Source organism: Chiroxiphia lanceolata, chromosome 1, assembly GCF_009829145.1.
Source record: "Chiroxiphia lanceolata isolate bChiLan1 chromosome 1, bChiLan1.pri, whole genome shotgun sequence".
NCBI classification, from domain to species: domain Eukaryota; kingdom Metazoa; phylum Chordata; class Aves; order Passeriformes; family Pipridae; genus Chiroxiphia; species Chiroxiphia lanceolata.
The window spans coordinates 23,292,772-23,306,257 of record NC_045637.1 but is presented as its reverse complement, the minus strand read 5'-3'; the positions used below and the strand labels follow the sequence as shown (position 1 = coordinate 23,306,257).

General features: G+C 41.1%; 1 protein-coding gene across 1 annotated transcript in view; it reads left to right on the top strand.

The window, feature by feature from the left end:
- LAPTM4B (lysosomal protein transmembrane 4 beta) overlaps positions 1-13,486 on the top strand; it is a 59,552-nt gene that overhangs the window by 6,668 nt on the left and 39,398 nt on the right. Inside the window, exon 2 of the mRNA XM_032699456.1 lies at positions 9,468-9,579. Within this exon, the coding sequence (XP_032555347.1) occupies positions 9,468-9,579 (112 nt within the window). The remainder of the gene's footprint in view (positions 1-9,467; positions 9,580-13,486) is intronic.

Here is a 13,486-nt window from a genome sequence, read left to right as displayed (position 1 = left end):
TTTTTCTTATATCCCCAAATACCACAGTAGGATATTTCACAGAGTATGTGAATCATTGCAATGATGGCTGATAATCTGCATCAGTTGTCACACGATGACACAATTGTCTTATCTAATCAATACAGTTATCAATTCAGAAATTGCAAGCCCTTGTAAAATACCCCTTTTTTCTTATTAAGGCCTTCAATTGGATAATAAATTCGCTGGGATTACAAGTAACAGTTGTCTCCCTCCAGTGAGAAAACAGATGGCTGGTTGTAAGAGGAGCAAAGTTTACATAAATGCTTGTTGAAGGAAAGAATCCTATTAGGAGTCCAGCATGCTATAATTACATTTGGGCTTTTATACAAAAATCATGAATATATTTATAGAAAGGAGAGGAGTTTTTACATTAATCAAGTAAAATGTGTTTACAAGTTCTGTTGAAGGTTAATATGTATCTCCTAGTGAGCCAGAGGAGAACACATTAAGCTTCGTAAACTGATCGTTGATTAGACTGACGTCAGTGAAAATGCAATTAGTCTTATATATTTCTGGACATACGGAACGGATTTTGCAAAATAGCCAGGAACTAATTTTCTTGGCTGCTTTCTTTTTCTCTGGTATTATTGTGAGGTTTATGCTTTGACTGGAAGTTTGAAGTGGTCAAGACTTGAAAAAGTGCAGGGGAGTTTCTGTCTTGTTCTCCAGCAGGGCTGGAGGTTTAAAGCTCCAAATTTCCACACGGCAGAATAAGATTCTAAAACCCACACTTGTTGCTCAAGGTATACGAGAATGCTCCTGGTCAATCTGAGGTGATTCTACCAGAGAGGCATCATTGAAGGAATAATATGGATTTGAGCCTAATGCACTGTTCCTGGACCTCCTGTGGATCAGCTCTCTTTCAGATGTCTGCAATCAGCTCTGACTACTGTCATCCTAGTACCTAGCCTTGGAAGAGCTTTTTAGAGTGCAGCGACTGTTTTTCTTTTTGTTGTTGGCATAAGCTGAGCAAGATCTTGTTCTATCTGGAGATATATTAAGCTACTTAAAACAGACAGGACGAATGCTTTTGGCAGAAACACAGGCTTGTGGGAGATTTTCACCTTGCAGAGGTGCATTTCTCAGCAGTGAAACAGCTGTGCCCAGACAGACTGGATGCATGTGATCATGTTCTTTACTATTTCGATAATTATCTGTACTGTATCATCCTTCAAATTCTTCCTTGCATAACTAAATCCCTGCCTTGGGTTGCAGAGTGATTCAAGGATGCAGTCAGTCCCTTGCATGGCTTTTGTAGATATTGCCTGTGGTGGCTACATAGGAATGATTGATTGAAGATTCATTGTGTTTTGGTGTTTTGTTTGGGTTTTTTTAATTAATTGGGCATGTGCGACTTGCTGTCAGAAGCTGAGGCACAGTCCTCTCCCCAGTGCAGTGACACATGTCCAGAGAGGCTAGAGGTGGGTCTGAGCACAGACTGTTGTGAGCACAGTGTTGTGAATCTGAGCACAGTGTTGTGGGCTGGTGTGGGTGAGACACACCAGCCACTGGCCAGGGCCAGGTGCCTTGAGCTGTGTGTCCTGGCCTGTCCTCTGTCACAAGTTCACACACAGGTCTAAGTCCGTGGGAGCTACCACAGCTCACATCACAGCCACACTTTAGCAGATCTGCCCTCAACCTTTCACAGTCACCTGCAAGACTCAAACATGCGTTTTTGGAAGTCAAGTACAAATGCAGAAACCAAACAAATCCCAAGTGGCCAGTTGAACAACCTTTTTTCTAGCAAGGTATTATTGCATACCACCTCTTTGCTAGCTCTCCACCACATCCTGAACCAAGTGACCTTTAGGAGAAATGGTGAGTTGGTCTGGCAGTGATATAATTTGAACATGGGTATATGATCATATTTCCCCATAAATATTTTCTTGGAGATCTTGCTGGGCAGAAGACCTCAGCAATAATTTTCAGGACTTTGCTGAGGTAGAGGTTCAACTTTCTTTAAATACAATGTAAAAGTAACACTGAATCCACTAATTAATTTGCATAAAAATATCCTATTTCCTTAAATCAAGAAAGGACTAAGATTAAGTACATAACAAATTAAACTCTATCTCTAGGAAGGCAGAAACCAATAGTGTCCATCCTGTACAATCTGTCCATCTATTTTTTTTTAAATAAATTTAATCATTTCCATACTTCATCAATAACAGACAGCTTGTGCTTTTGGATTTAAGACTGTTGAAAGGCTGGCAGTAGGCAATACTTGAGTTCTTTGTATGGAAGAGTGCTGGTAAGTTATACTGGACTTCCTATATCAATTAAATCAGCATATCCTTTAAAGTTCAGTGTTTAGTGTCCAAGCAATCGAAGTAGAAATTATGAACAAAGTCTGATTGAAATATTTTATACAGCTCTCTATTATATGCTCTCTATAATATGCACTTTGTAATATGCTAGTCTGAGCCTGCATGGATGATTCTTTGATTTCTCATGCGTAATATAGAAAAATAGCAACAAGAATTGCACTCTACCCTGTCTTCTCCAGACTAAACAACAAAGAAACCTTATCACTACTTCTGACCTGACTAATGCTCTCCCTATTGCAGTGTAGTTGGGAAGGGAGAAAGAACAACTTGTGCAGGGGCAACATTTTCTTTTATTCTCCTATTATTTTAAGGTTGGGCAATGATCTGAAGCAGGAAGGTTTGTATTTTGTTTTTAAAATGTTTTGTAAGCACTTGCATTTCCTGAATAAATAGCTCTTCTTTTTCTGTATTCCTCCAACCTTTTGACTTCAGTAATAATGTCTAATAATGAATTTCACTGGTTAAAGGGGTCAAGTTTAAGTAGCCATCTTTCGATTTCTCTTCAGGCTGCTTTGTTTCATTGGATGATTGTGGCTGGGTTTCCTACCTTGGATCACATATTAACTTGTGCATCGCTAAGATACCAGTAGCTTGTCCCCCAGCACTGGGAAGTTGAAACATTTTCATTAGCATGACACAGAAGGTTTACACAGCACAAAAAAGAGAGAGGTGTCTACTCTGACAGCCAGGGTTCTCCTGCTGCTCCATTCCTGGAGTTCAGGCTAGTGGCTGAGGTGTGCTCTGATGTAGCTCCTGTGCCCTGAGGGGGAAAGTGATTGAGTGCCATGACACTTGTAAAGAAACTTGTGCATATGGAGGGGACCTCATTCCTTTGTTCATTGTTTGCCTGCTCTCCACAGTGGTCAGCTCTAAAACCTGTATTGCTAAAATTTCCTCCTTGTTTCTTCTTTAGTCAGAATTCAGAAAAAAAACCCCACCAACAAAAAACCCAGCAAACACAAAACTTTGCTTAATGAGCAGAGAGAGAAATCACATAGAAAAATCTGCCTATACAGGGCAATGCTAAAAGAAAAAAAATCAAGAACAATGCAAAGAACGTGCCATGTGAGAAGGAAAAGGTAGATGGGGAGAAATAAAGATGTTGAGGTACTTAAATAGACATTTTACATACATTCTTACTTTTTCTAATAGTAATACTGACTTCAAATATCCAAATACTAGAAAATGTTCTTCTGTTAAGTTTCAAAGAGCAAAAATAGTTTAAGACTGGGGTTTTGTTTCTATAGTTTCTATAGAAAACAAGTACCTAGAATCATAAAATTGCCTTCAGTTTTTTGAAGAAAGATGGAGGGTATGGGAGTTCTGCTTGAGATTTTCTTCAGTTTTATTAAAAACAATTGGGATTTCTTACTAGTAAAATTAGTGTCCTTGGTGATTTGCTTCAATAGTATCTCTGTAGAGGACAACAAAGTAAACCCTGCCAATTTTGTGGGTATTAAAAATACGCTAGAATTGTGTGTGCCAATTCAAAACCTGGGCAAGGTTTAGGAACCTTGGTCAGTGACGTCCAGAGGTGGCTCGCTGTTCAAAGACGTTGGAGAAAGCTACTGTTATTTGCTGCTCAGTCACAACCATTTTTGTCAGAAACTTCATCTCCTGTTTCATCTGGTAGCTCATATTGTGTCAGGCATGGGTCTACAGAGGAAACTACAGTGATGTTTTCTGTAACTGGCTGCCCCTATCAATCACACTATTACAATTCACTAATACGGGTTACAGGAAGTTGAAGGATAGCCCAGAATTTTTTCATTAAATCAATTTTTTTTAGTATTTCTAGATCATAAAAATAAAGTTTATCTTTGCAGTTTTCTATTTTTCTCCCCTTATCTAAAAGTATTATATTTTTTATACCTGCATATTACTGGGGTGCTCACTGTCAGTAAACCAGCTCTCTGGAACCATAGAGGGATGCAGGCAGGGAGTTAGTTCTCCACCAGTACAGAGATTTAAGGGGTGTGCTTAAGTGGATCTCTCTTGAGTTCAGTGAAGCTGAAAACAGACACAGAATTACAACAGTATTTACGTCTTGCACCACACAGAGAACATTCAGACTGCTACATGCATGTATTCAGTTATAAGTTGAACCCTCATAGAAGTAAAGCTAGAGGATTTTCCTTCTTTTTTCCCATAAATATGGGGTCTCTCTTCGTTGCATTAGGAAGTCTTAGGACAACTGTAGTAGAATATTTGTGGAGGGGACTCTGTGAACTTGAATAGAAACATGGCTGTATTTTTAATGCAGCTTAATATTTCCTCTTCTAAACTCCTTTACCAGAGCAGTTTTATTTCCACTGTTGACTGTAAGCTGGAGAAAGACAGGGAGAAATTAAGCTGTTGTAACTCCAGGCAATTCTTTTGGTGATTACAGACATCCATGTACGTTGCACTTGTCTGTCTGCTTGAGTTAGGAATCAAGTAGTTCTGTGTCAATGGCATGCTCTTAGAAGCTGCTGGAACTGATTTCATTTCACATAAACTGGGATAGATACCATGCAGCTGCACTTCTGTGAAGGTTCTGAAATTATAGTGGTACTCATTTTCTCATCACCTTTTGATGCAGTGGTTCCTGACACCTTCCAGGTCCCCACAATTCACTGCTGATCTCTGGAACAAATTGCATGGAGAAGAAGGCCTCTCACTCGTTGGTGGTAGAGGTCTGAAATTTTAGTGCATTATATAGTTTCTGAATGCTGGATGCTGTCTGTGGAAGACATGAGGTTGCTTGCTTGCATCCTAAATACTGGATGTTCTTTCCAGCAGAACTGCCTCACATCGTGCGTAAGCTGCTGGTTCTTTATCACAGTGCAGATGGAAGCAGCAGCAGTGGCTGGCAGTGCTGGTCCCAGCCTCTGCACGTGCTACCTTTCTCCCTCATATCTGAATGCACCGTTTCTCACACAATTGGTGCTGTTTAAAATATCTTCTACTCAAATCTGAAAGTATGTTTTGTAAGCCCAGAGCAGGAAATCCAGTTAATGTTCCAATATTTGGACTACCTATCTCCTACTTAATATTTCCTCTTTCCTCATTTATGTTATACATTTTGGGGTCTCTACAAAGCAGAGTTGTTTTCTTCCTCTTTTATCGATGAGAAGGTGGATGTATTTCATCTGACTACCAGAGAAGTAGGATCTTGGGATTGTTTTTAATTATTATTTCTATATCAGAATAAGAGTATTTCTTGGGTATTTCTAGGATGTTCTGTGGGATCTCTGTCCAGTCTTGTTACGGCAGTCTGAGCACCATCCTGCAGGGACAGAGCCCAGGAGCAGAACTGGGGGCTGAGGCTGATCAGGGAGTCCGCCAACAGCCCCAATAGGGAAGGTGATGAACCAGGGAGGCCAATCAGGAGCAAAAGGGGCTGAGACCAGGAACACAAGTGGAGACAAGCTGCAATATGCATTTACAGAGTCCGTCCAGGAAGTGTGGCTGGAGACTGACACTCGTGGGGTGCCACTGGGACAGGGACTGATGACCCAAGGCTGAGCTGGATGGGGTTTTGGGTCATCAGCAGGGGTGTGAGGAGGCCCAAAGTAGGGCTGTGCAGGGCCAGTAAGGCCTGTTAGTGCCACTGGGACTCCTCTTCTGTAACTCTGGGTAGCACTATGGCCACAACCAGCCACAGGACATAGCGGTCACAGTTCTGACTTGATAGTGCAAAGTCTTGCATTTCATTCTTAGCACTGAACACCACCCTCTTGCATGTTCATGGACATGTTTCTGTTTCTCCATCCATAAAAGGAGGTCAATGTGGCTCTTTGGGAAGGTATAGGGCTTAGCTCCTTACTGAAGATTTGCGTAATGAAAATGCTTTCTAGGCATTACTAATTGATTGTTACACTATTTGTTGCTGAAGGAATGTAAAACGTCTTGAAGGAAATCTTGGCCCCACAGAGAGAGCAGAAAAATCTTCTTTGCTTTTCCTAGAATGGAGATTTCAGCTTGCATACCAACTGCATTTATCAACAGGGAATCATTCTTTATGCTCTTATCCTTGATTATGTGTCCTTGGAAAATGTTACATCAGTAAGTTTTTAGGCACACTGAATTTATGCATTAAAGCATTTTTCAAAATTCAACGGTCACATCACTTTCAAAACAAAAGGAAAATCCTAATGAACACAATACACCCAACTGTGCATACATTTCTGGGAGAAAGAGGGTGAGCAAACAAACACATGGTGTATTTTGCTTGCACTGCTGACAGCACAGCTGGATGATGCTCAGAGACCATTATGAGGATCTCAAGAGAACAACCTGATAGAACAGAAAAGTGATGCACTAAAGAGCATTAGAGAGATTCCTACTGACTGCAGCAGACTTCAGATCAGGCAAACACAATCTGTGTCTTATACAGGGATTTAAAGGCAGTGCTGACAAACACATAATCTGAATCTGGACATATGCATAAGGAGAAGGTAGAGTGCCTAGGTCAGTATTTTATGACTCTTCCTGACTATATCTCTACGAAAAAACCTGTATGCCTTTAATATAGCAACATTCTATACATTTATAGTTTTTATAGTCTTGATTGCTTGGTTGAGTACTCTTCTTAGGTAGTATTTTTATTACCGGCCTATGTCCTCTAGGCTTTCACAAAGGAGTATACAGCAAGAATTGGATTGCAATGTAGAGTTATACGTAATGTTAAAAACTAGTAGGATGTATAGAATGTAACTTTGGATGTTGATAGCCATCTGATGTCTTCAAAGCCAAGACAAGACCGTCCATGGCTACAGCATTCCCAACACAAAACTATTAAACTGTTCTGTGTAAAAATGCAGAAATGAAGATCTCAAACCCCCTTCAGACACTCTCTTCTGCTGTCTGATTGTTCTTGTTGTTCAGCAAGATGCTGAACTTAATTTCCTAATTGAAATTCCCATTTGCTGTCATTTAAGTTGGTTACTTTACTTATCTCCCACTGGATCTGGAGGAATGTCTATTGCCTCCTTCTTTTCTCCACCTTTCTGCACATATAAAAGACTGAGAGCATCTCTCTCTGCCTTTTCCTTGCTAAGCAACCCAAGTTTTTTCCCTGTCAGTCCGACTTTCCAGATGTCCAATTGCCCTCTGTTCTGTTACAGGATCCTCCCCAGGGTTTTTCTTTGTGTGTTTTAAAGGGCTTTGAATTGGACCCTTTCTGCAGGAGGGCGAGTTGGAGGTGGCTTGTGCATCTACTACTTAGGTTTCTGCAGTACTACCCACCACCATGTAACCACAAGATGAGCTTGTGGGATGCCACTGAGTCACACTTCATTCATTCACTGTCATACCCAGACTCCTTTCTGAGGAACTGTCACCTACTTGATTATTTTCAGTGACAAATGTGATGCTCTGTGCTTGTTGGTACGGAATTGGGCTCTGTTGTCTGAATTCTGCTCTAGTTGGTCAAAATTGTTTTAATCTTATCTCCTAAAGTGCTTACAGTTTGGCATTGTCTGCAAATTAAAGAAAAGTACAAGTGACTTGAAATACCAAGTTTTTCAATGATACTGGAAAACCCTAATCAATATATCTTCTGTGCTGGCTATGCCTCCTTGACAACTGTTCTTTCAGTTCAGCTGTCCAGCTGGCTGTGCACTCATCTTCCTGCGTGTTCAACCAAACCAGGTTTTCTGTGCTCCTTTATGAGACTCTCATAATGTCAAAAGGTGTGCTAAGATGCAAAGAGATGATATCCTACTGCTTTTACCCTGTCCATGAGGCTCTCTTAGGCTGTTAGAGAAGGAAAATAAGATTAATTACTTACAGTTTGTCCTTGACAACATTGTGATTGTTGCTTATGACTGTACAAATTTGAAGTGCTAATGGGGGGACTGTTTGATTGTCTGTTCTTGGGTTTATTTTGTTTTTAAGTCTCACAGTCTAGCTAGAAATTCATTATGTAGCCTTCCTGCTTTGAAAAGGCATAAACTGTGCTTGCTCTTTCCTTGTCTTGTGAACTCAGTCTATTCTCAACAGTTTTTCAAAGACTGCTAACAGATCCAGTATCAGCTAAACTTGATGGAATTTCCCTATCAAAAAGCTTTTATCCTACCCAAGAAATTCTCTAGCCTATTATGTCTTACACCTATTTGTTGTTCCTACACCTTTTTGTTGCTGTTAGTAACCTGTGATCAGGTAGGGATGACTTCAAAGTGAGAACCAAAGGAACAAAAATCCATCTTTCCCAGCATATTTCATTATGAGCTTTCTTCTCTCCATTTTCTTGTTCACCAGTTATCTTCCTAGTTCTGTAGTATAAGCTTTTAGCCTGACTGTATTATTTCATGCTGAACAATCTTCTTTTCTGCAATTAGCCCTCTTTACTTCGAAGTGATATGAGCATTTTGTTCAGATTTGTTTTAAAGTACAGCTCTTGGCTACCTCTCCGAGCTGCTCATAGCTGATACTTGACAATCCGCTTCTACTGAATCACTTGGTACTATATTCTTGGCATTTAATTCACTAATTTCATTTCATAGCCAAGGCCTTGGTGGATATGAATATCTCTCTGTGCCATATGACACAGGAATATGAGCATCAGACACTGGGCTCCCATTGCCACGTCCTCCTGTCCCCCCAGGCCTCCTCATTTAACAGCTCACATAAATCAGCTCATCACTCGTGGCCTCTTAAAATACAGTCTTTTCCAGCAATTCAGCTCCTCTTTGATCATCTAACAATTTAACAGGGCCTGTCCCCAATTCCAGCTCTGCCATGCTAATAGTCCTTGACTACAGCACCCATTTGTAATATTCTCAAAATGACTGGTTTCAATTGATTTTAGTTTTTGCAGGAGAACAAAATGGTGGATGTGCTAACATGTTTTATAGTCTGAGAGAACAGGAGAAACTTTTCTGATGGCATAGAGTTGGAATAAAAAGAGGTAATGCACGTTTTGTTACATTTTCATGCTGCCACTTGGGGAGGAAATAGGTCCTGTTTACACCAATCTAGAGAAACTAATTGTGGTGTTAATTAAATACTACAATTGTACAGTTGGAAAACATTCTCTGTCATAGTTGACATGGACCACGGTGGATAAGTGCTGACCAGAGGTTTTTCATGGATTACTTTCACAGCCTGACCCTTTTCTCTTTTTCCTCTCTGTAGATTATCAATTCCGTGGTCTTGTTGATTCTTCTGAGTGCCCTGACTGATCCTGACCAGTACCACCTAACCAGTGCTGAATTAGGGGGTGAATTTGAATTTATGGATGATGCCAGTAAGTACAAACTGCCTGAATACTCCAGCACTTACGTAATTGTCCTATTGTTTCAATAATTACTGTCATTTTAATTATTGCTTCACCTTGGTATCTTACAGATGCAGTTTTATTGTGAAGGGTGTATTCATGGCACAGTTCAAACTGGTTTCCTAGTTGTAACTTTATCTGCCACCTGTTAGTAATCAATCCGTCTGCTCTGCTGTGTCCTGGCTTGGCAGGGGCAGAGCCAGCTCTTGGCATGGAAATGTATCCCTGAGCATGATGCTGAAAGCCCAAGGGGGATTTTACAAGACACGAGGAGATACGGAGTCTCTGCACCTCCCAGCACCGTGTCCCATTGTGCCTGACATGCATCAGAACCCATACTGCTATTTATAGAACTGTCTGAGTGTGTTCATTCGTGTTGTATGTGTATATGCACCCCCCCGTAGGCACATGGCATGACTTGCACAAACCTGTTCTAATAGATACAAGCATAAATACCAACTGTATAGTCATAGCCATATTAGCAGTAGCATGGGGCACTTCATTCTCTCACCGAAAGGCATCGCAGAAAATCTCCAATACACTTTCAGGAAAGGGTGAGACAGGCCATTTGTCTCCTGCAAAACCTCCTGTCCTTTGCAAATGTTTCTTTCTTCCATGACTGTTTCAAATTATTTGGTGATGTTTGTTGATTTAACTGTTTAATTTATAACTAGAAAAGTTTTCCCTCAAAGTGATTTTGATAAAAATGTCTGTTTATTTTTGTTTCTGCTAACAAGATGATTGCATTCAACATTTCTCCTGGTAATCTGGAACAAGGTCTATTGCTAGTCACACTGGTGTCTTTGTGCTCAGAATCCCACTCATCCACAGCAAAAGGCTCTAAGTCCTTTCTTCATTCCTACTGAAGTCAATAAAAATGCCAGTAGGAGAAGCAACAGCCCCACATGTAAGAAAAATATTGCCCTATGGTATGTCAGAGCTGCTGGGTATCATTTAAAGAATGCTTATTTCCACAAGGTCTTTAATGCAAATATACCTTGAGGGTCTACATTAAATGAATGATAAGGGGTGATTGCTCCTTTATTGTGTCTTCAATGAAAAACCACCTACAACTTCTGACTAAAAATCTTTTTATATAACTGGATTTAAGAAAGTAAGGACCACAGTAGATACAGATGGGCTCCTAGCTGATTCTGACATATTAAAACTGACTGCCTTGTCCTAATTCTCAGAGATTAACCTTGGTAATGACTGTCTGTCAGTGTGGTTTTATATAGCCGACATCAGAGGCCTGCCAGTGCCCAAGGCTTTAAAATTGTAATTCTGTTTTGTAATGCAGTAGCTGTCAAATCAAGTACATTGGGGATTTCCATCTACACTTGAAAATTGTATTTTCTGTATATTTTTATCAAGGCTTCTGAAGTGAACACAGCAAGTCTGTAAAAGAATGGCTTGTGGACCAAGCGACCTCATTTCCATTTGGTAAAAGGAACATTTCACAGGCAGTTAAATTACGAATGAACATTTGAATTAATGTCTCCTTTTATTCTTTGACTCTCTCCAGTTTAATGCCTTACTGAGTAAAGGCAGCTGAATCAAGCTACTGGCTTTTATAGTTACTGGAAATAGCTGGCAGGAGATAATTTCTTTCTTTAAGTATGACTATATTTGTTCAAATCTGAAGAAATGTTTTATTATGAGATAAATCATTAGACAAACTTCCACGTACTTCTCTTTTCCTACTTTTATTTGTCTTCTTTTGAAGAAGTGTTTGTCGGGTTAGCTGCATGCGCTGGAACCATGTGTATGAAATACAAGAAGATGCATAATTTTTTATCCCAAAGAAGGTCCCAAAGTTGTTATCTATGTGTATTTCTGTTGACAAGTATTTCTGTCTGTGTCTGGTTTATGGAGAATTTTCAATTTTCTGTGCCAGCAGTGGGAAAAAATCCTGCCACCTGCAAAACCACAGCCAGCCTTCTGCAAACTGCTTGAAAATGCCAGTGCATCATCAGTTCTGCAAAGGGCTGCTCAGCCTTAATTTCAGGATAAAGTGTGGTTCCCAGGGCATTACCAGAGGCTCCAAGATGCCTGTTTGATTAGACAGAGAAAGGATTTACCTGAACACTTAGAAAAAGCTCTAGGCTATTGCTTTTCCCTTGTATTCTAGCAAAGGAAACAAAAGAGAAAAAAAGTCTGCCAAGACTTACCATGTGGCAGATGGAGGTACTGGAAGACACCAGTGTGTGTGGTTTGGCTGACTCTCCAAGATGTACATCTGGGAGCTGAGCAAAATGCTGGGCTTCCTTGTGTACTGGATATTCAGCTGGGCCCATTTAGACTCATCTTTCTTCTTATGATTTCCTTAGGCCTGAGGGAGTTTATGAACTAGAAGCTGGACTAGAAAAAATTAGAAACATGTGAGCTGCTCAGTGTAATACTGCTGCTGTTAAAAGACTAATAATCTCTGAGCAGGAGATGGAAAAGCCCTATAATTAATTCTGACTTCCCAGGAGGATTCACCTGAGCCTTCTGCTCAGCTTCTTCAGACACACAGACCATCATCCTGAAATGTCAACAGCCCAACCCAGCAGTGGGTGTTGCTTGGTTTTACTTACTGCCTTCATAGTGTCAAAGATGTGTGTGATACTTCATAAGCCATATGACAACAAGGACTGAAATCCTCTGTGTGCCCTGCAGAAACTGAGAGGAACTTTGACACCAGTGTCAGCAACCCTGGCCAAAATCTGCCTGTGTCCCTGCCCTGGGGTAGGCAGATGAGACAAGCAGAGATCTAAGGGCAGGACAGGATAATATGATGATCTCTCTGCCTAATATGACATGCACCCAGGACTTAAAAAGATTAATTCAAATAGAAAAATTTTAATAAACCTATGGACAACAGGCTTGGACCTGCTGGGGAGATAAATGGAAGTAGTAGAGTAGGTACGTTCCTGCCCCAGTCCATCAACATCACCCATGTAGTATGAGCCCCACATTACAGGGAAGGGGGAAAAAAACTAGATTCCCTCCCAGCTTAGCATATTTGGAGCAGTATCTTCCCCCCAGACATATCCTCTGGAGGAAAATGTGCTGGGCTCAAAGGTGCAGAAAACTCTTTCCTTCTCATTGGCCTTCTTCCATTACCGGAGAGAAAATGCCACTGCTGCGTGGGTTGTGACCCAGGACGCTGCGCAGCAGCTGGCAGCAGCGGCACCCAGCTTGCACAAGCAGCCTGGAGGAGAGAGCAAGGCAGTAATCCTTAGCTGGCAGCAAGGAGACTGTTGGATAAATAAGACTGGGAGAGTGGGTGAAACTGCCTGAGGATCACAGGCTGCTGGTCAGCAGCTTTCTGGCCCCTCCTGTCAGAGCTGTGAGCCAGTGATTAACTTCAGGGCTGGGGCAGGTGATGAGCTGAAGTAATTGCGGTCTTTAACACACCACACAAGTCCTAGCTCGGGAACTGGCCTCACTGGCTGTCCTCCCTGTCCCTGCAGCACCCACCATCAGCCTTCTTTGCAAGAGGAGAGGGGAAGGCAAGGATATACTTTTGAGATGGGTTTGAGGGAGCTGCAGATACAGCTTGCCATGCACATGAGCACCCCATGACAGAAGCTCTGCCTAGCCCCCGCAGCGTCTTCTCCCCAAAGCGACGGGAAGGTAGAATCTCACTGCACTGTATAAGAAAAGAAATAAAAATCAACTGATTTCTTTAAACTCAAGGAGAAAACTCAAAAAGCCATCTAAAGCAATAAGCTGTATAACCCCTTCAGTGGTCCAAGTACAGCCCTTCTAGCCATGAATGTCATGGAAAGCACAGCATGGCTGGGGAAAAAAAATCACACACCCCTCTTAGTTTCTCATTTAATGTGCTACATATCTAGTTTCATTCTGATTAATTGAAGCTGACACAGCT